Source organism: Borostomias antarcticus (genome assembly GCF_949987555.1).
Source record: "Borostomias antarcticus genome assembly, chromosome: 16".
NCBI lineage: Eukaryota > Metazoa > Chordata > Actinopteri > Stomiiformes > Stomiidae > Borostomias > Borostomias antarcticus.
In genome coordinates, this window is record NC_140249.1 from 3,547,364 (window position 1) to 3,568,961 (window position 21,598).

General features: G+C 44.2%; 1 protein-coding gene across 4 annotated transcripts; it reads left to right on the top strand.

The window, feature by feature from the left end:
- Nucleotides 1-1,016: 1,016 nt before the first annotated feature.
- On the top strand, nt 1,017-21,176 carry LOC311319285 (heterogeneous nuclear ribonucleoprotein Q). 4 transcript variants are annotated; one of them, XM_084450787.1, is made up of 12 exons: nt 1,017-1,130; nt 3,026-3,185; nt 4,349-4,467; nt 4,837-4,944; nt 5,256-5,369; nt 5,958-6,134; nt 6,998-7,133; nt 7,906-8,111; nt 14,968-15,117; nt 15,433-15,554; nt 15,687-16,012; nt 19,767-21,176. In XM_084450787.1, exons 2-12 carry the CDS (start codon nt 3,038-3,040, stop codon nt 19,793-19,795), a joined length of 1,635 nt encoding a protein of 544 aa, XP_084306913.1. In that variant the 5' UTR covers nt 1,017-1,130; nt 3,026-3,037; the 3' UTR covers nt 19,796-21,176. The 4 variants fall into 4 exon arrangements, with proteins under 4 accessions (XP_084306913.1, XP_084306914.1, XP_084306915.1 ...); XM_084450788.1 differs by having other exon boundaries at nt 19,770-21,176; XM_084450789.1 differs by lacking the exon at nt 3,026-3,185 and having other exon boundaries at nt 1,035-1,130.
- Nucleotides 21,177-21,598: the final 422 nt, after the last annotated feature.

The window sequence follows — 21,598 nt, forward strand, 5'->3', positions numbered from 1 at the left end:
TACAAATAACTACAATACACAAATTACAAGGATGAGATAAGGATGAAACAGAATGTTAGATAAAATGTTTGAGTGGGGTAAAAAGCACGGGAACATAAGTTATATTTCAATACTGTTTGTCCTTAACAATAAATAAGGATTTTATAGGCCTATGTCTTTTAGGCCTATTCGAAGAAATCATTCCCAGCGGATTCCTAAGACAAATGACGTAGGCCTAAGCAAGATCATGTAATGATGAGTGAAATTGGACCACAGAATTACAATAATAATGGGTTTTATTATATATCTGATTAGACTCTCATTCCGGACGTTTGAAGTTCTTTGTTCACACACTGCCCCCATCGAGCTACTGGCCAGGTCCGTGGAGAGGGTGACACAGTGTGGTGAAAAGGGGAAATGTCAAGGGTGTCCGTCTCAACCATTGCGCTATAAGGGTCTTAGCTCCCGAGCAACTGCCCAGCACTGTCCTGACACATAGGAACACCCAATAAAGAGTAGGCGTACTTTACCTAGCCTATAGCCTAAATGTAGCCTATCACCTAAACGACAAAGATTAGGCTATGCTGCATAATTTACCCCCCCCCCATAATATTTATAGTATGTTGCATTTTTAATGTGTTGCAAAATATAAACATATTAATTAATGTGATATTGTTTGCATATCAAATTGTTAATGCTATGTCATTAAATAATGTGCCTGTCAACCCCATCCAAAACACTGAGCTCTTTTGAGTTTTGTGATGTGAACAATCTCATAGTAAAGAGTTTTATGCGAAAAAGCTTCACTAATAGTATTGGATTGACATGCAAAGTCTGGTTTGACCTGCTTTTAGTATGCACACACAATACACCATAGTCTGCACCGTTGCATGTGCATGCATGGCTGTCAATAATCCTCCTCCACCGGGCTACTGTAGAAATGCATAGCAGGCAAGCCCGTGCACGGGTGTCCGGGAAACCCCGTCGATGAGACCCAACTCGCGGCGTGAACGTGGCAGCCATTTTACATCCTCAAGAGTGAATGAGTGGAGCCGGACCAGTGCCGGGAGTTTTACACTTTTTCCTCTTTTAATTATCACACTTTCCTTCCGAAATAATCAACACCATACAAGTTGGTGATCCATCGGCAGGTATGACGAACGCAACTCATTAGTCACGTCTTCATTAATTGATCTATACAGTCAGATATCGTGTGGTGTTTGTAACAATGTGGAAACTGGTGGTTGGGACGGGGTTTGTCCAGACCGGCTTTTTGAAAATGGACTCTTCCTATGTGGCGGCACGCTGACAAAACCATGAAGCTAGCCTGCTAGCTAGGCCTCCTCACAACCTGCAAATAACCAGACAAATTACAGTCGATAAAGCAATTTTGTTAGCCATGATCCCTCGCATGATCGTGAAGGGGAAGTGATCTTTACCTTAGTTAGCTGGCTGGCTCATTGTGACAGATGAAGAAGGACGTGCTCATGGTCACTAGCCCTAGCTGAGCTAGCTAAAGCTAAACTCTGTGTTGTTGAGACAGAGCTGACATACAGCTAACTAACATGGTGATCCCCCCTCAGCACTTAAACACTGACTATCACATGCATACTCATCAGAGAGCCACCCCAGTCCCATTCACAGGTAGTTAGTGTGCTTTGTTATTGTCTGACAGACTTGTCTGGGGAGAAGCTAACACGTTAGCCAGCTGAACATGTGTCAGGGTGCAGGCTGTAGGCCACACGTCACGTTAGCTAGCCTGTTAGCTATCGGGTATAACCGAGATAACGCTTGATAGTGAGGATACCCACTTGTCTGGAAAGACAATTTGACAGCTAACGTTACGGTTAGCCTTTAATTAATGCAATTATGAGCACCGATTATTGGAGGTCTGTGGCTAAAGTCACATTTGGAAAGGGATTTTTCATGGCTCGACTATGTTAAATATGAGCCTGTTCAGAGTTGGCTGAGCATTAGTGGGTCAGACATGCCAGTGAGTTAGCTAACGTGTATAACGTTAAGTTACCTAACCAGATAATATCGCCCAGTGTTACAGTTTGGGAACAAGTTTACATTTAGCTGCAAAATATTTCAGTTGCAATCCTTCTTTTGCTTGCCACACTCGTGAAGTCAGCACACCCTTTAGCTAACGCTAGCTAGCTACATATTTTTTTGACATTGGCCAGCCAATAAGAGCCAGCTAGTTTGCTAGCCGTTAGCTAGTTACAAAAAAGTTACAAAAGTTGTCGAAATGCATTGCGATATTAGGCTAGCTGAGTTGATTGGTACATTTTGTAACGGTACACATGCTTGCTGACTGGACAGCCACCGGAAACACGGGCTCCAGACGGTGCAGGAGGAACACGTGTCTCATCTATCGGGCCCTGCTGGGGAGGGCAGCCCAGATAGAGACCAGACGAGCTAGGGATCTGACCAGCTAGAGACCAGCCCAGCTAGAGACCAGACCAGCTAGAGACCAGACCAGCTAGAGACAAGACGAGCTAGAGATCTGACCAGCTAGAGACCAGACGAGCTAGAGACCAGACGAGCTAGAGACCAGACGAGCTAGGGATCTGACCAGCTAGGGATCTGACCAGCTAGAGACCAGACGAGCTAGAGACCAGACGAGCTAGAGATCTGACCAGCTAGAGACCAGACGAGCTAGAGACCAGACGAGCTAGAGACCAGCCCAGCTAGAGCTAGAGACCAGACGAGCTAGAGACCAGACGAGCTAGAGATCTGACCAAGCCCCTCTGACAGGGAGCAGAGAAGTAGCCAGCCAGCCAACTTGTTGCTTTAGTCAAGTCCTTATCAGATACCCAAGGCGGGAAATTAACTTGGTCCACTGTCATGAAGAATTAACACCTTTACCAATTCAATGTGATGTCTGACGTTGTTCCATTTACCCACATGCCCGGCACTCAAACATGCTGCACCTTACATTGTGGCCTGAAATATTCCTCACTACAACATTGCACCTTCCTGAAAAGCCACCCAGTTTTGCCCTTAACCCCAGGAATTAATTTGGCTCATTGCATTTGCACAGATTTCTGGAGACATGGCCACAGAACATATTAATGGAAATGGTCCAGAAGAACCTATGGAAACCTCCTCTGCAGTTACCCATTCTGAGAACTTCCAGACTTTAATAGAAGCTGGTTTACCACAGAAAGTTGCTGAAAAACTAGACGAAATTTACATAGCAGGTAAGGCACATTGAATATCCAGCATATTCACACAAATTTTTTTTTTTTTTGCAATTGCATGTGCTGTCATTTTATATATATATATATTATATATTATATATCACCTTTGAATGTGGGAATTGGGATCCTCAAGCAACTTTTTGTGGTTTCCTACCAAAATGGGTACTGCAGTGTTTAACCAAAAAAAGGAAAAATGAAAGACACCACATTGGTGTGAAATGAATTATTGCGTGCCTATGTCCAGTTGCCTTACGATGTTATGTACACATTTGGACAGAAGAAGACATAAATGCCTCTGGACACACCTCTGACATCACAAACGGTGATGCTGGAAGCTGAAGCTCTGTCCGTCAGGCTGCCGTTGTGTGGAGGTCTCCCTGTCCTCCCCCGTTCTCAGCCAAGGGCTGTGAATCCCAGATAGATCCCTAGACCCCTACCTCCCTACTCACCTGCTTAGATCTAAGAAGACTGCATAGGTACAAGCAGTATGGCAGTAACATAAGCGCTTTACCCTGTCCCCACTCATAGTAGGTCAGGTGGAATCCTCACCATATTTCTTAGACTCTCCCGTAGCTGACTCAGATTTAGGCGACAAGTGTTTAGGGTTGTAGTCGGGGGGGTGGGGGTGGGGGGGGCGGGTCCACTTGGGGTCAGGCTACTTCAAGAGGAGAGTAGCCTCCAATCAGCCAGATGGGCATATAGCCGAAACAATGACAGCAGCTGTTGGTGTCTGGGCCAGGTGATGGGCCCTCCTCTCTACAGCAGACTCTCGGTAGGAGAGCCCCACAGTGCAGGGGACCGCCGGATCGGGTTACACCATAACATCTGTTGTGATTAGTTCTGCAAAAAAAGGTTGAAGAAAGTGCTGTTCTTACACAATGCTCCACTCTACAGCATAGGGCTGACTGTGTTGGCCGGATGTTTTTAAATGATTGTTCTTTGGTTCCATTATTTCCAATCTTTGAAATCTTTAATTAGACAGACATCATCAGAATCAGTATGACAATACAACAATAAACAGTGAAAGTAACTGTTCTAACATTAATTTGACATCCCTGTAAGACTGTAATGAGCTGTGGATGAAATTGCATGCCATCCTGTGTTTGTTGGTGCCTGTCATTGGTCTGACGACGTCTCTCTGGTGCTCTCCTGTCCTGCTGCAGGTCTGGTGACACACAGTGACTTAGATGACCGAGCGATCGAGGCTCTGAAGGAGTTCAACGAAGACGGGGCTCTGCAGGTTTTGTTGCAGTTCAAGGACAGCGACCTCTCACATGTTCAGGTGTGTGCGTGCGTGCCAGCCGTGTGTGTGTAACAGCGACCTCTCACATGTTCAGGTGTGTGCGTGCGTGCCAGCTGTGTGTGTGTGTAACGGCGACCTCTCATGTTCAGGTGTGTGCGTGCGTGCCAGCTGTGTGTGTGTAACAGCGACCTCTCACGTTCAGGTGTGTGTAGGCTAGACGAACAGGAGGGTGGACTGGTCGTTGTATTGGGCAGTAGGACACACTGATTGATTTTAAGCCATACAATCGGTATCATGATGAGTATCCCGAACATTTTGGTTACTGTCCACAGAAACCCTGCCATTTGTTCTAATGTAATCAATTTTAATTGTGTATGCGCTTATGTAGTATCCTGTTGTACTCCACAGAACAAAAGTGCCTTTCTGTGTGGAGTAATGAAGACGTACAGACAGAGAGAGAAACAGGGGACCAAAGTCTCAGACTCCAGCAAAGGACCAGATGAGGCTAAAATCAAGGTGAGCAGGACGTCCCCAACACTTCCCTTTTCGCTGCCATATATGGTCAAAGCATTTGGTGAAACACGCAGGAGTTCTGAAACTCGATCGCCACGTTAACAGTCTATGCTTAGGCGGCCACACCGATCATATGGCTGTAATTCTCTATGAGCGGGGTTGATATGTACACCTTCAAGGCAAGTTGACAAGTGTGCTCTTGGACACCGGAAAACAAACAGGTGATTTTAAGCGAAGGAGGATTTTTATCTCTGACGCTACTCGTCTTCTTGGGGGCGGTGCTTTATTAAAACTCCCGTTTCTCCCGGTCCCAGGCCCTCTTGGAGAGGACTGGCTACACGCTCGACGTGACCACGGGACAGAGGAAGTATGGCGGTCCCCCGCCAGACTCCGCCCACTCGGGGGTACAGCCCACCGTTGGTACAGAGGTACGTAGCCCCGCCCCCTACGCTACTCCCCCCCCCCCCCATTTTAATCCTCTAGAAGTGCAGCCTTCCTCCTTGAGGTGATGTCTGATCTGACGTGACTGTATAGGCGAAGGCCTGTGCTCCTCTACACAGCTGATGCCTATCCTGCCACCCTCAGGTCTGTGATGTATCCCAGGAACAGAGGAAGGAAGGAGGCCCTTTTTGCTCTAACACCTGATTTAAACAGTAATTCCAGGGTGTTTGACGTCGTTGATCTTTTTCCTTGACTGACTAGCTAGCCAAGCGTTTAAGATCATTATTGTCTGTATTCAGTGTCCACATGATGACGTCCTTACTCTTTACTGGAGTAACTCCGGTTACACTGACAGCTTACCGCTAAGATCTGAATGGACACTGAGCAGACACTGTTACAACGTACCTTATTGTCTTCATAGCACCACCACAGTAGCCGATAGACAGAGGGTGAATTTTCACAGGATACCACTTCATACAATATCCATTACATTGATTTGAATTCACGCCTCTTATGTTCCCATTTAAAATTCTAATTTTAAACGGTAATTTCCTACTTTCCCCCTCCCGCCTCAGATATTCGTGGGTAAGATCCCCAGAGATCTGTTTGAGGACGAGCTGGTGCCGCTGTTTGAGAAGGCGGGGCCTGTCTGGGACCTGCGCCTGATGATGGACCCGCTCAGCGGCCTCAACCGAGGCTACGCCTTCGTCACGTTCTGCACCAAAGAGGCTGCGCAAGAGGCCGTCAAGCTGGTGCGCTCGTTTACTTGGGATTCCCATCAGTTATTACCTCGGTAGTAGCGGTTCTTCCTGGGGACCACACAATACATTCAGACATTAAGTACAATCCACAATATCAATAAAACCAAAATGAAACCAAAATAGACAATTAGTAGTTCTCTCAAACTCCATCAAATAATCTTAACAGTAAACGGTTAAAGCAAACAAATACTCAACACGTAATACTAGTGCATAGTGGTGAATTTAGTTGGCACCACAAATACAATCAACCTTCACATACAGAATATCATGTAATCTAAACTGATTTCTTTTTGAATAAGTGCTGCTGTTAATTTATTTTTACTACTTATCTTAAAGGTACACTGGGTAGTTCCAGTTTGACATCATCTTTACCTTAGTTTTCTTTAAAGCATTGATTTTAGGTGAAGGTAACGTGAAATGCATCAGGAAGGCATGCCTGGTATCATAATGTCTTATCATTTGTGTGTGTTAGCGGTGAATATGTGTGTAGGTTTTCGTAAGGCTCAAGTCTATATACCAGTCTCGGGGTGGAATAGCTGTTGTCCCAAATGTCCTGCAGTGGTGTCTATAATAGATAGTTGATAGTTATATCATTAAAGCCCCTCAAAAGTGCAAACTCAGCTTTGCAAGGTCTAAATCAAGCGCATAACGCTTGTGTGAATTGTATTTTAAAAGTTTTATTTTCACAGACAAGCCTTTGTTACATAGTTGACCCAGGCGTGCTACCGCATGTGGTCAACCTCCTCTCTTAAAGTAATGATAGGAATGGATGTCTCAGCCTAGATTTGCTAACTAAATGACATGCTCTCTTTCTTTCTCTCTCCCTCTCTTGCCACTCCCCTCCCCCCTCGCAGTGCAACAACAATGAAATACGACCAGGCAAACACATCGGCGTGTGCATCTCAGTGGCCAATAATAGATTGTTTGTTGGCTCCATCCCCAAGAGTAAAACAAAAGAGCAGATTGTGGAAGAGTTCGCGAAAGTCACAGGTACAGAAAGCCAGCTTCACCGTGTGTAGACTTACTGACTGGAACAGTTGAATTGTAGGTTACCAGCCAGCCAGTAACACACTCTTGCTCCTCTCTTTCCTGTTAAAGCGGATTTTTCTCCTGGCCCTGCAATGATGTTCTGACACTTAGTTTTCTCTTGTTTATTTATGAATGACAGTCACCACTTTTTATCACACACTGTGAACTGCATGGCCAGAAGGTACACCTTAGTCAGTTTGTATTAATGCTTGCATTGCATAGCTGTAGTTTGAAATGCTAGTTGTATAGTCTTTCAATCTGTTGCACATACCAACTATTGCACATGCTGTATGTTAGGTGGTGTGTGTAATGACTGTGGGAATTGTATGTTGAAACGCTTCTGAATTCAGTGTCCACATGATGACATCCTTACTGTATTCTGGAGTAACTGGTTACACTGATAGCTTACCGCTAAGATCTGAATGGACACTGAGCAGGCACTGTTATAACGTACCCCACACTTGTAGCACCACCACAGTCGCTTGGAGACAGAAGATAGTCGTTGTGCAGAGGCAAAGCCCTTGAGAGAGAGAGAAACACTTCCTCCAGATCTGATGTCAGTTGTGTTGTAAGATCAGACTTTCAATCGTGTTCTTGAAACTCCTGTTTTAGCCCTGCTGGGAAATGGATAGAACTTCCAAAGAGGTCTGACAGTAAGATGACACTGCTGTTCTGTTCATTCACCAACTTCTTTCTTCTCTTGCCCCCCCTCCCCCTGCCTGTCTTTCAACAGAGGGTCTTAACGATGTCATCCTGTACCACCAGCCGGATGACAAGAAGAAGAACAGGGGCTTCTGCTTCCTGGAGTACGAAGACCACAAGACCGCCGCCCAGGCCCGCCGGCGCCTGATGAGCGGCAAGGTGAAGGTGTGGGGGAACGTGGTGACGGTGGAGTGGGCCGACCCCATCGAGGACCCCGACCCAGAGGTCATGGCCAAGGTGAGGACCGAAGGAGGCGTTGTGAAGGAGGCCTGGATTACACTGATGCGTATTCAACGCAAAAGAAAGAGCTTATATTTTCCTCCGTTGATGCCTAGCAATTACGCTACTGCAGCGGAAACGACCCACGAGGCTTTGGAATACGCCCTGAGCTGCGTATTCGGGACAAAAGTCCAGAGCTGCGTTGTAGTGTTTGTGCCCAAAACGCCCGTGTAATCGTGGGATCATTTTCACGGTTTGAATACGTAGTCATGCGAATACGCATTGGTGTAATCCAGGTCTGAGAGGCATGTCCCCCGGGAGGGAATGTTGGATGGTTACTCATCCCCACTTTCACTCCATCAACTTATCTTTTATAGATATATTATGGCCACGTTGTGATTAGGTGTGGCAATGTGAAACGTATGTTGAAACGCTTCTGTATACAGTGTCCACATGATGACATCCTTAATCTTTACTGGAGTAACTCTGGTTACACTGATAGCTTACCGCTAAGATCTGAATGGACACTGAGCAGACCCTGTTGCAATATACCCCGCGCGTCGTCATAGGACAGTCGTAGGGTACAGAGTCTGAAGACATGACACAAAGTCAACACTGAGCGAAATGTTACGTGGTCTCTTCCTTTTGAATTTGATGCAAAAATTAAAACATTGCCAGCAGTGTTGGGGAACGCTACTTTGAAAAGAAGCTTGTTGAGTTACTTAGTTATTGCCATGAAAAAGTAAACTTACGTACTGCATAATACCCTCTGAGAAAAGTAACACGTTACAGTACTCTTATGCCGGGCTCCCACTACAGGATATTTAAAATCCTAACCGATGTCGAAATCGGGTTGCATCACACATATAAGGAGAATCTTAACATGTTCTTGTGAATCTCAAACCCGCTGGTTTCTGCGACCCGATTGGGAGGTATCAGATTGGATCTGTAAACCCCTCACATTACAAGATCCATCTGGGCCGAGCGTCAGTACCGACCAACATTCCAGACCAGATTTCTCCTCCGATTGTCGGGAGGGCTGAATCAGGGATAAATCGGCCTAAAAACCCAGTGTGAGCCCAGCGAGTACTTTAGAGTTCCTCTGCATTAGAAAACATGAAAACTCCTTTATAATTCCATGCACATATTCGTTATATTGTTTGTAGCAATTTATTCACTCTACTAGCGTTGCACAGTGTATCGATACTAGAAAAGTACCGCGATACTCTGTCAAAAACGGTACAATACCCAACTTTAAAGTATCGATACTTTAAGAAAGACAGTGTTTTAATAAGAGCCGTATATATTGAGTTGCGTTCATGCGACAGTGAAGCCGTGTTTGTTTGTAGGCTAATGGCGCTCTGCTTCTCTCTCCCAAGATCCCCGAGTCGCGGTGCAGTATGTGTGCGCGCGCGCACTCTCTCTCTCTCTCCTCGCTCTGTCACTGCAGCGAGCAGCGCAACAGTTTTTTTCCCCCTCATATGCACGCTTGAAGCATCTTCGAGAGGACGATGCTACGATCGGCTTCCATCATATTCTAAGTCATCTTCTATATCCTCAAAATCTGATAAATATTCAGCCATATTGCACACAATATTCCAGGCACCAACAAGCCGATCGTAGCGTAGAGAATGTGAGCCGCGAGTGTAGCCTACAGACGGAGAATAGCCAGGCTGTGCGCATGCGTGCTGGAGCAAGTGGGGAAGCTATATTTCGTTTCTAAAGACGTTTCGAAAGATCATATTACAGAGGCATGTGAAAAACCACAACAAGCCCTCGCTCTATGTAAGCACAACTAGCGATTCATAAAGACAGATTGTTGAAAACAACCGTTTCGCGGCAGAAAATAGATTTTTTAGAAGCTGCATTCTCAGTGCCCCGTCCGCCGCCATTACATGGATATACTTGGCTTGCGCTGGAATTTACATTTCTTCTACATGCCTCCGAATTACACCAAAGTTCTCGGTGAGTCAAACGTCTTATAATATGCCGTAAATAAGGTCCAGGTTGTCAAAAACGAACATTATCCTTTAAACGGCCAACAGAGCAAATAACTGAACAGATAGACATTAAAACATAGAAGAGGCACATTGTCGCCGACATCATGTAACCATGGAATGTTAACTTATTAACCACGACTGGCTTAATGAAGTACATAGTAGGCAAAACATTAAATCAATAGTAACTCCAAAAATGTATAAAGAAAAAGTAGAGCAGGCTAAAAACACTTAGGCCTAGGCAACAAATTTATAGTGCATTCTGCGTTTCAAAAATCACAGATTCACTCGACCAATAACGGTAGGCCTATATTTCCTTCCTATTAAACTATCAAAGAGCGAGCTGAACTGATGGATATGGAAAAAAATACAGGCAAGGTATTGCAGCTGACGGTATTAGACCTCATCACTGGTTTAACGTCTAGGTACATGGGCTATACAAACTATCAAGTACATAGTAGCCTAAACATTAAAATAATAGCTCATGAAATAAAATAACAAAATAAAGTGCAGGCTCTAAACACAGGCTTTTCAAATCACAATATTCTCTGCTATAAACATCTGATTTATGAATTGACAAATGAAGTGCATATAGGCTTATAGCCATAGCCTTGTCAAAAATAGACACCTCCACACCACCTAACTAAAAGTACAGACTTTTTCAAATCGTCTGAACAGTCTTTAAGCAGCCACGAAAATCCACATTCATTCATTCTTCTCACTCATTCGTCATCACTGACTCACCCAACCAGTAGTTTAGCCTTCTCTGGTTCTGGTACTCCAAAGTGGGGGGGATTGTAACGCATGAGAAGACGTTTTTCAAAACTCTTGTCAGATAGTCTGTTCCTCTTGGGGGTAAGAATGAGATTTCCCAGGCTAAACAATCTCTCCACAGGCACGATGTTAGCCTACACGTGCGCACACTGACACACCCACAGGATTATGTCGGGACACAGATTTTTCTTCCTCACTCTCACTCTCTCTCCCTCTAGTGGAGCATGAGCAGTCTCCATGAGTCAATTGACAAGAAGATTGTCCTGGACATTTGACATTTCAAGATGGCGGCCATTTTTCAAGATGCCTGACACATTAGTGGAGCAGTTAAGGGATAAATGGTTTATTTGGTGGTACAAGCATGGAAATTGGCCTGAGCCCTCTCTGTGGTTCACTTGACCAGAAGCCACCCACAGCCATTCATTTCAAGACAAGGTTATTTTAGAGCACTCAGTTCAGAACCACAACTGTGCTAATATGTTACTTTTTGTTTTTAGTATTTGATCAATTTAGTGGCTGTTGGTTAAAAAAAAGCCTCCCTTGTGACTGTTACCTTGTCGTGGTAAGGGAGCTTGTGTACTTCGGTGAACCCTGTGAGTTATGCCGGTGGGAGGCGACTCTTGGCAAGTTTTACCGAACTGGATAGGTCGTGGGCGAGGAGTCAGACAAAACACAACAGCCTTGACGGCCTTTTGAGGAACCCAATACATGGCGGGCGGCAGCCATCTTGTAAATGGCCCCTACCTTGACATTTCAAGTGTCTGACAGCATTTTCTTGTCAAGTGACCCTGTGAGATGGCTCATGACAATTTTCTTGCTTGTATCACCAACTAAATGATTACTTGGGCCTAACTACTCCACTAAGGTGGCGGCCGCCATCTTGAAATTTCAAGTGGCTGTGGGTGGCTTCTTGTCAAGTGACCCACAGAGACTGCTCATGCCAATTGTCATGCTTGTACCACCAAATAAACCATTATCTCTTCACTGCTCCATTAAGGTGTCAGCCATCTTGAAAAATGGCCGCCATCTTGACATTTCAAATGTCCAGGACAATATACTTGTAGAGTGACCCATGGAGACTGCTCATGACAATTTTCACGCTTTGTGCATCATCAACTGAAAGATTCTGACCAAAATAAGCTCTTAGTCGCTCCACTATAACAATGACGGAAGCAAAAGGAACTTAAATGTAAAAAATAACGCATTGCTTAATTGAAAATGCAATGCATTACTGATTAATTATATTTAAAAACGAATGCGTTACTTCAAAAAAATAATCTGAGTACTATTAACTGTAACCCCCAACTCTGGTTGCCAGTCTCTTTTAAGTTGTCCCAGATGTGAATCATTCAGTTAAGGGGAGACACCCCAGGTGAATAGGAAAAAAAAAAGCCTTAATAGGTATCACCATCAAACTCCCCCAGTTTGTTAGGTACATTAAGGAGCATCTTTTTTGTATTACAAGTTTTCTGAAATCTTATGGATAAATATGCAAATTATGCATTATATGCGCTAAATATGCGCCAATTTGCATAATTTTGGGAAATCAATTTTTTTAACTGGTTCAAGCCAGATTCAAAATTCTTGTTTCATTTTGTTCACATATCCCTATTCAAACTTTGTCCAAGGGGGATTTTTGATATCTCTTTTCTTCACTTCAGAAATCAGAAAATACTGTCAACAGTCATAAAAAGACCAATTTTCGCCATGTTTTAGGGATAAACTGTTATATAAATCAGGCTATGAATGAAATTTAAAAAATCCCCCTTGGACAAACTCTCAGAATATGGATTGGAACAAAACTGGAAAGTTAGGTGTATGTAGGTGCTACTCAAGTGGTGGTTTTGATGTCCCTAAGATGATAAATAACTCATTTTGAGAAAACGGGCTTTGAAAATTTGTATTGTAAAAAACCATACATTTGCATTGTAAACCAATATTTACAAACACAATATCCAATCACATCATTAGTAACAACATTACACAACATCTGAAAACACATAGAAACTGAAAACTGAATAACACAGCATGTTGTGGATTCAGAATAGTCCAGGAGTAGACATTTTGTATAGAGAAGTAAGACCTGTTTAGTTGGAAGCCCACTCACCACGTCAAGGTACAGCCCACGAGTGGGATGTTAGTAAGACGAGACTAGAGACGAGACAATGTTAGTAGGGAAGAGAACATTCCCTTTTAGAAAGCTTGTATTATTTTGTTAAACAGATCATGGACAAAGATAGACACATTTGACGAGGACATGCATGAGAAAACAGATTATCTAGCTTTTTGTGTTTTTTAAGCGTTTTACATGGAGAAAACATGAATGAATGAATGAATGAACATGAAGAGTAAGCTGATTCATAAATACACAGGACAAGATGTGGTAAACAATGCAGGGTAAACACCAATAGAAGCTAAATATAGATTGCCAAACAAACAAGTGATATAACCATCGTCAAAAGCAACACCATAGGAGACATCAAGCTACGCCGTCATAGGTCTACAGTCACTCCTCAGATGGCACCACACTAGCTATCAACAAAACTGTTCTAGGCAGCTGGTTTGTAGAACCCACTCAGCTGCAGTTCACAAAACTGTTCTAAGCAGCTGGTCTGTAGAACCCACTCAGCTGCAGTCCCCAAAACTGTTCTAAAACCACAATATGTTCCTGGTGCGCATGGGGTTGTCATCAGTGAAGCGGACTACCCCATATTGCCGCCTTCATGTTGTCCACTGAACGCTGGTTATTGAGAATTATTATAATAATTCTCAATAACTGTAATAATTTTGTAACATTTTGCATTTATTGGCAGTCAGCTTACCTACCTCTGGGTCCACATCTGCATATGCCTGCCTAATCTGCTCTCTGCTTCTGTGAAAGGACTCCAGACCTCTCTCTATTTCAGCAACTGAAATTAAAACAGTTTATTTGGTCAGTTTATGGATGCATGTAGATATGCCACAGGTAGAGAGACTACTGTGCATATGTATAGGCTTCTGATATTGGCTAGAGAGAGAGAGAGAGAGAGAGGGAACACGTTTCAATAGCCTACCTGTCACCCTCTTGTCATGTTTCTGATACGTTTTCAGATGAAGCCCTGGGATCCAACACTTTACTAATCTTTTGGAGAGCTGCATACCCCAACCCTAACTCGTGCGCTAAGAGGACCATCCTCACATTGACATCAAATGCAACATCATTCCTAGTTGTATCATGAAGCCGAGTCGATGTGTAGACACTTTTGCGATAGCCATTTCTCACAAAGACTGCACTCTAAGAGCAAAGTACTACAGAACCCACTATTCTGAGGATCTATGTTAATTGTAATACCAGTCCCTGCACAATTAGGACAAATCAACCCAGTTATCAGCTCATTCAAACGCGCCGCATCTTTCTGCTGCTCACTGGACATGCTAACGCCAGCCCCATCTCCCTGCTGCTCACTGGACATGCTAGCACCGGCTAATGACAACTTGCGCGAATAGGCACTTTATATCTCATAAATGTAAACATTTCCATTTAGTTTCTCATGTTTTCTGTTCAACCTTGCGGGCAAACACTGTTGTCGTTGTTGCTTATTACGTTTAGAACGCTTTACAGACGGCATTGTTTGGATTAGATATAAGGAAGTGGAAACGTGTCACATGACGCGCTGAACCAATCACGTTCTCAGAAATCCACAACAGCCAATGAGATTTCACGGTTAGCATCAAACCCGCCTTTGTATTTCCACGATTGGTTGCTGATACAAATGAAACTATCAGGTTTGGTTGCGATAACATTGTGCACGAGAGCCAGATCTTTAAAACGATACCCGGATGACCGGATTCAGACGAAAGAAAACGCTGCGAGACGTTCCGAAAAAAGGCTAACTTTTGGTGATTTTAGGAAGAATCTACAGACGCAAACAGACTAAATGAAGTAAAATAAACATCTAAATGCGTATTTTTGATGTTTTATTTCCACTAGTATGAAAGAAGACATGTTATGGAAGCAAACTAGCACAAAATCTCAAATTTGACCAGGGCGTTGAAAAACGATGTTTTCACCTACCGTGTCTCCCCTTAAACTGTCTGACTCTGCCTTGTTCTCTTGCTGCCAGGTCAAAGTGCTGTTTGTGAGGAACCTTGCCAGTACTGTTACCGAGGAGATACTTGAAAAGGCCTTCAGTCAGTTTGGCAAGCTGGAGCGGGTGAAGAAGCTCAAGGACTACGCCTTCATCCACTTTGAGGAGAGGGACGGTGCTGTGAAGGTACGGACCGCAGCAAACCTTCGGCTGGATCTCAGTAGTCTTTACTAGTGTCCTCGGGTCCTCTCGCTTCTCGCATGCTTCTCAACGTTCAGTGGAGGAGACTGAGGTTCCTCCCCTTCGAAATACTCCTCCAAATGTGGTTTGAGAAGAAGAGACTTTGAGGACAGTCTGTTCTATCTAACCCTTGGGCTCCACAATAGAGATGTGGTACCATTGTTCAGTTTAGTTTTATGAACAACTTCCACCTGGGGATCAATAAATTATCCATCCGTCTGTCTAGTAGCTAGCTATGACCGTTCTCTCCTCTCCTGACAGGCGCTGGATAATCTCAACAACAAAGACCTGGAGGGAGAACACATTGAAATAGTCTTCGCCAAGCCACCCGACCAGAAGAGAAAAGAACGCAAAGCCCAGAGGCAAGCGGCTAAAACACAGATGTAAGCAGAACGTCCTTACTGTAGTCTGAATGGATAGAAATATAGTTGTCGTCGTTGTCACCTGCAGTCATTAACCTAATTTATCCTCTTTGAACTAAAGCATTCTCTCCCTTGTGCCCCTCCCCCTCGCAGGTATGACGATTACTATTACTACGGCCCCCCCCACATGCCCCCTCCAACCAGAGGCAGGGGCCGGGGCGGCAGGGGAGGCTACTCATACCAGCCGGACTACTACGGATATGAAGATTACTACGACTATTACGGATACGACTACCACAACTACCGAGGCGGATACGAAGACCCCTACTACGGCTACGAGGACTTCCAAACCACCGGACGAGGCCGGGGAGTCCGCGGAGGAGCCCGCGGAGGGGTCACCCCATCCCGGGGCCGCGGCGCCGTCACACCCAGGGGCCGAGCGGGGTTCTCCCAGAGAGGAGGGCCAGGAACAAGCAGAGGTCAGTGGCAGGGCGGGAGGGGGGAGGACATTGTCATTCCCCTGTGTGTGTAGAGATAAAGGGCTGAGCTATCGTGTTGGTAATGAAATTCATGTTTTGTCTCTTGTGCTCAAGTCATAAAGGGCAAATCCCGACCTCTCGATGTCCTATATGAGGTTAGAACTAAACAGTGATCCTCGCATCTGCTTACACCGGTAGCCAAGTGTCTTGACTGCGCTTCAAAACGCCTACTAATAATATAATGCTTCTCTTAGTTTTTGACAGTCATCAAAATTAAAAAGTTGAGCAAAAGTTTTGTATCATGACATGTTTTGAGTTAACATAGCAGGGGAAAAAGAGAACAACATTGCAGGCCCTGGCGATGTGACTATTGCGCATGTACACATTGCCATGGCGATGCATAAACGATATATTGTGCAGCCCTAGCGGATATATCTCAGGTAATACAAGAAGATTGATCTAGGAAAGCAGTTTTGTGTTGTGTTAGTCCGTTTGGTGATTGCTGGCGCACAGTAGGCTAGGCACACAGCGGAGGGGAGAAGGATTCCCTGCCTCCTTCCGTCCGCTAGATCAGTCTGAAGTCTCCTTTTACTGCACAACAAATAGCTACAGAAATAGTCTAGGTCTAAAATGAATGATTGGCCTGTCCTCTATAAATCACAAGGCAGGTGAGTTGTCTTTAGCCTGGTACGACCATCCCGTTCTCGCGAGCTCACATTCTGTTTCACTAACACAGAACGGTCTGGCCTTCGCCTCCTCCAGAGCGATTATGCCAAAATCCAGACCATACTGGGCCAATCAGGGACTGCGTTTTAACTGCTGTCCCGCTCCACAGTGGAAAGCAGCCCCTGATTGGTTTGTGTGCCTGCCGCTCGCTAAACAAACATGGCGGCTCCCGAAGCAACGAGTGGTAACGTTAATGTTAGAAGAATAAACGCAGCTATAAGTGCAGTTATTGCAGAAATAGACTTAATCACAACACTTAAACAAGAACAAGAGTATGCACTAGCAGAGTTCCTTGGTGGAAAAGACGTTTCTGCCGTTCTTCCGACTGGATTTGGCAAAAGTTTGCTGAACGCTGATTGGCTGAAGGTGTTTGTCCGTCAAGGCATAATCGCTCTCTATGGGGCGAAGGCCAGACCAATATTGCGGAGCGAAGCAGTGAGCTCGCTAGATCAGGATGGTCATACCAGGCTAAGTTGTCTTAGCCCACCAGCACATCTTGACAGTGGAGCATAAAAACGACTTCTCAACTTGAAGAATCTGTCGACTTAAGGGTCTCCGACTGATGATTCGACTTGTCGACTTTCAGGGGGCAGCCCTAATTAATTTGACCCCTGTACGCTGGTGCCTGTTTGCATTCGTCACGTGTACCAGAGCCCTCCACCTGGGGGCGCTCGGCACAAATTTTTCCCATAACCAAATACATTTTGCTTTGTAAATAAAAAACTATGCTTGGGCTCCTGAGTAGAATAGCCTATACTTTTACTGAGTAATCGTCGACTTTCTAAATCCAGAGTTCAGAGCTAGAGGTGTTCAGTTTTAATAAACATTTTTGTTTCATAAACATTTTCTTTCAGTATTCTTTTCCTACAGAATGTTAATCGCTTGAGGTTGTTTTTATATTAAGTATTTTAATCACTGATTCACTACTTTCAAATACTTATTTAAAAAAAAATATAATGAGCCTATATGCCAACTCTATAGATAAATCGAAAATAGAAAAGCCCACTCCACTTACACAACTGTACATGGTGTTGTACATGCACTAAGGTACAGCTCTCACGCCAAACGCACTTAACGTACAAGGGTCAAATTAATTTAAATGTATATCAGTTAGCTGCAAATATCATTTAGCTGCAAAGTCCCAGCTAAATGGAGGTCAATAGGTCAATTTGTATTCTCTGTGCTTATCACGACACTAATCGCCTTCAGACTGCTCAAAACCAGGCTAACTAGATTCGGTCGGCCGGGAGGAATCCACTGGTGTTTTATCACGAGACAGTTTAATCTGGATGATGCATGTCGTCACGTTTTTATATCTTTCAATATCTTGTGGGCGTGGCACGATATCTCGTCGTGCCCTTATACCCACCTGAATGGGAGTCAGTGGGCGGGTATTGTCCATGCCGATAATGAAACTTGAAACGGCGCATCTTTGGGCCAACGATGCCCCCCCCTTGACGTTCGCTCAATGTCCCCAACCATTAGATGGCCGTATAGAGTGGGATAGGCCCCCAACTGAATAAGAGCAGTTATAGTCGTTATATTTCACAAACACAACATGGATCAGATGACTTATTTGGGTAGTTCAATTATGTTGGATAGATCAGAGATGGAGTATGGCTAGGTGACTAGGTCATATGATCAACCGTGATAAAGTCAGTCATGCCGTTAGAGGAAATGCAGATTTGCGCTGTCTGGCTATGCACTTAGAGGCTTGTTCTTCAGGTGCAGTAAGGATCTCTGAATAAGTATGGGTGCTCTGAGGCCCAGCTCTGCGTAGCTCCTGGATGCTCTGGAGATCCACGATCATTAGCTGGGAATTTGCTTTTAACATTTTAATTAAACAACTACATGCTGACGACATGCATCATCGGTAGGGTTCAACAGGTTCAGTGTGTGTGTTTTAAATTGACTGACGCACACTGAAAGTTCCAGAATTCAGCTCCAAACGTGGTTTGAGCTCGTCCGGTTGTGTGTGTGGAAAGGGACACCTGCTGGCTGGCGTCACTGCTAATCTCTGACAGGTGTCCTCTTTCAGCACCCCCAGCTAGCGTCCTGTCAGCCTGCCTGCAGACCCTGACCAACGTGTGCATGAAACCTGTTGGGAATATAGAAGCCGGTTTTACATCCTGTCATGGCCCATGATTAGGGATGAGAATTAATACGATTTTAGCGATTCTAATTCCATTTTCGATTCTGCTTATCGATCCGATTCCTTATCGATTCTCTTAACGATTCTCATTGGGCAAAAAAGAATACAAACAGGTTTATTAACATACATTTTCTTTTATATGTACTACTTTGAACATGCCAATTACAGTGCGGTTTTTAGGTGTATTCACCTTGAACTAAAAATAAAACTGACATAAACAAATCAGTATTTTTTCAGACAGACGACCACCAGCCTGTCTGAATGTCATCTAAATTACATGGATGGAAATGGAGATTATTCATATAGTGAAAGCTGGTTTACACAATTAAATAAATGGCACTAACACAATAGACGGACTCTGGAGGAGTTTACCTTCGACTACACTAACATTGGCTGCGCTGCTGTGGTCACTCCGGAGCGCATCAAAAACGTCACATTCCTGCAAAGTTATCGCATGCTGTGTGGCCAAATGTTTTTGCATATTTGTAGTATTTCCCCCCTTTGATGAGATGGCCACTTGCAATGCTTGCAAAAACCTGTGTTGTCATCTTGTCGCATGAAATGTAACCACAAGGTTTATGCCTAGACGACATGTTGCTGGCTTCTTCTACCGCGGTCTAATAAAACAAAACAAGACAGCGTGCGTGTGACGACATTGCGCATGCGCAGCAACGTCAGAAATCGATAGCGAGATCGTTATGGATTTTGGCTTATGATTCCAAGGAATCGATTCACTGGGAACCGGTTCTCAACAAGAACCAGTTTTCCGATTCCCATCCCTACCCATGATTGGATAAATGATCGTAAGGGGTGTGTTGTGTTTTGAGAGAATCCTGTTCTAATGTCATCCTTGTCTTTCTCTCGTTGCGTGGCCAGCAGGGAAGCGTGGTCGAGGCCGGTCCTGACCTGTCTGTGGTGATGAAGACTTGACTTGCTGTGTGGGGTTACACCGTAAGCTGCAATGGATGTGGATGGAAAAACTCGACGAAAAGGTCCAATGATATTCCAGCCTTACAGAAAGAAGCATCTTCCCCCTCTCAAAACTGCCACCCCCCCCCCCCCCCTCCCCCTTTAAAAGAAGACCGGCGCCTTTAGAAGACTTGCCACCGCCCCCTGTAAGCCCCCCCTACAATCTCCCCCTCCCCCGCCCCTCAAAATGCCATTTTTAAATAATTATTGAAGAATTTGCACTTTTTAAGTTTCTTAGTTTGAAGTGGCTCAAAGGAGCTTGATGCTATTGTATATTTTTGTGCTAATCGCAATTTTTATTGTCGGAATATCCATGTTAATCTTAAATGGTTTGATTTGGATGTTTTTGAAAGAACATTTGCAGGTTTTTAGGGTGTAGCCACCTGGCATGAATAAGTCAGGCATTCCAGGAAAGTGGTTCTTTTCAGAACTTGTCTTTAAAGGGTTGGTTGACTACCTCAGTACAGAGGACTAGACCACCCTGCCTGTACTGTAAATAGGGAAACTATATTGATGAAAGCAGGGCTTGTTCACCACAAAATATGCACAAGAGCAGCAGCGCCAACCGATGTACTTAATGTAATATAGTCGTTTTGCTGCAGCTCTGACACTGCAAACAGTCAAACTGGGCATGCAAAATAATCTCATAAGATGAGTCGGAACAAGCCCTGCTTCTGTCCTATTTTGAACTGAATTAGCTGCCTTGCTTCTTCAGATTATGTAGTTACTGGTTGTATAGTTTGGAAAAAAAATGTTACTTTTGTAAAGGCTTCGAACATCACAGAGGCTCCCCAACTGCCTTTGACTAAGCCCTGCGGTCTCCCTTTCCCACTGAAACTATGGATTTGTGTTTTTTGTAATATCAAATACCAATAGAGTAATTTTGAAGGATGTACAACAGAATTATGTTTAGCACCCATCATTATAATACTAATCTCTGTTGTGAAAGAAAAAAAACAACCTGTCCCAATCATGGCAAAATCCTCTAACAGAGGGTCCCTCCCCCATGGTGAGACCAGCTGCTTTAGAGGTCCAGTCTCCCTCTTCTGTCTTGATTGAATTATGAACTCCTACTGCCCCAGCCAGCCAGCATGTGTGCCTGTGGCTGGGTGTTGTTGAGGGATCCTGGTCATCACAGTGGTCAAAGGGATACTGCAGCTATGACTTGTATTCCATGTATAGCATAAAGGAGACTGAGCTATTCATCCGGTTTTGTACACAGTTAACTCCCTCTCAATAAAATCATTACAACCACCTTTTGAAAAAAGATGTTAGCAGTTTTAAACTATTGTTGGTGGCCAACAACGTTTTTTGCATTCCTGCAAATAAATTGTTTTATACTGTACAATGGAGGTGAGTGTAACTTATTTTTGTAATAAAGTTTTTGATTTCTATCTGTTGTCTTACTGTTTGGATGACATCTTCCTGGTGAGTGGACTCGGGTGCTGTCTGATGTTTGTATCTTAGACTGGAGGAGTTCAAACACCACCGGAGGATTCGTGTTGTGCTAAGATGTGTCCAAACTGTTCCCTGTATGAATCTGCAGGCCCTCCCTCCAGCCTCGGCTCCTGGCAGACATACAGCGCAATGAGAACTAGGCTAGCGGATAAGAGCGACCGTTGGAGACCAGGTGGGATTTCACAAAGCTGGATAACTGAGTAAGCCTGACTTTGGCATTGAGTAAAACCTAAAAACTTAAAATCTGGAGCATGGACTGAAGTAAAAAAAATAAAAAATCC

Excerpts from the sequence above, each read along its gene's own strand:
- LOC311319285 (XM_084450787.1), top strand. The coding sequence starts at position 3,038 with ATGGCCACAGAACATATTAATGGAAATGGTCCAGAAGAACCTATGGAA. Across the intron at positions 6,135-6,997 it reads CGCAAGAGGCCGTCAAGCTG|TGCAACAACAATGAAATACG; the intron begins GTGCGCTCGTTT and ends CCCCCCTCGCAG. Across the intron at positions 15,118-15,432 it reads AGAGGGACGGTGCTGTGAAG|GCGCTGGATAATCTCAACAA; the intron begins GTACGGACCGCA and ends CTCTCCTGACAG.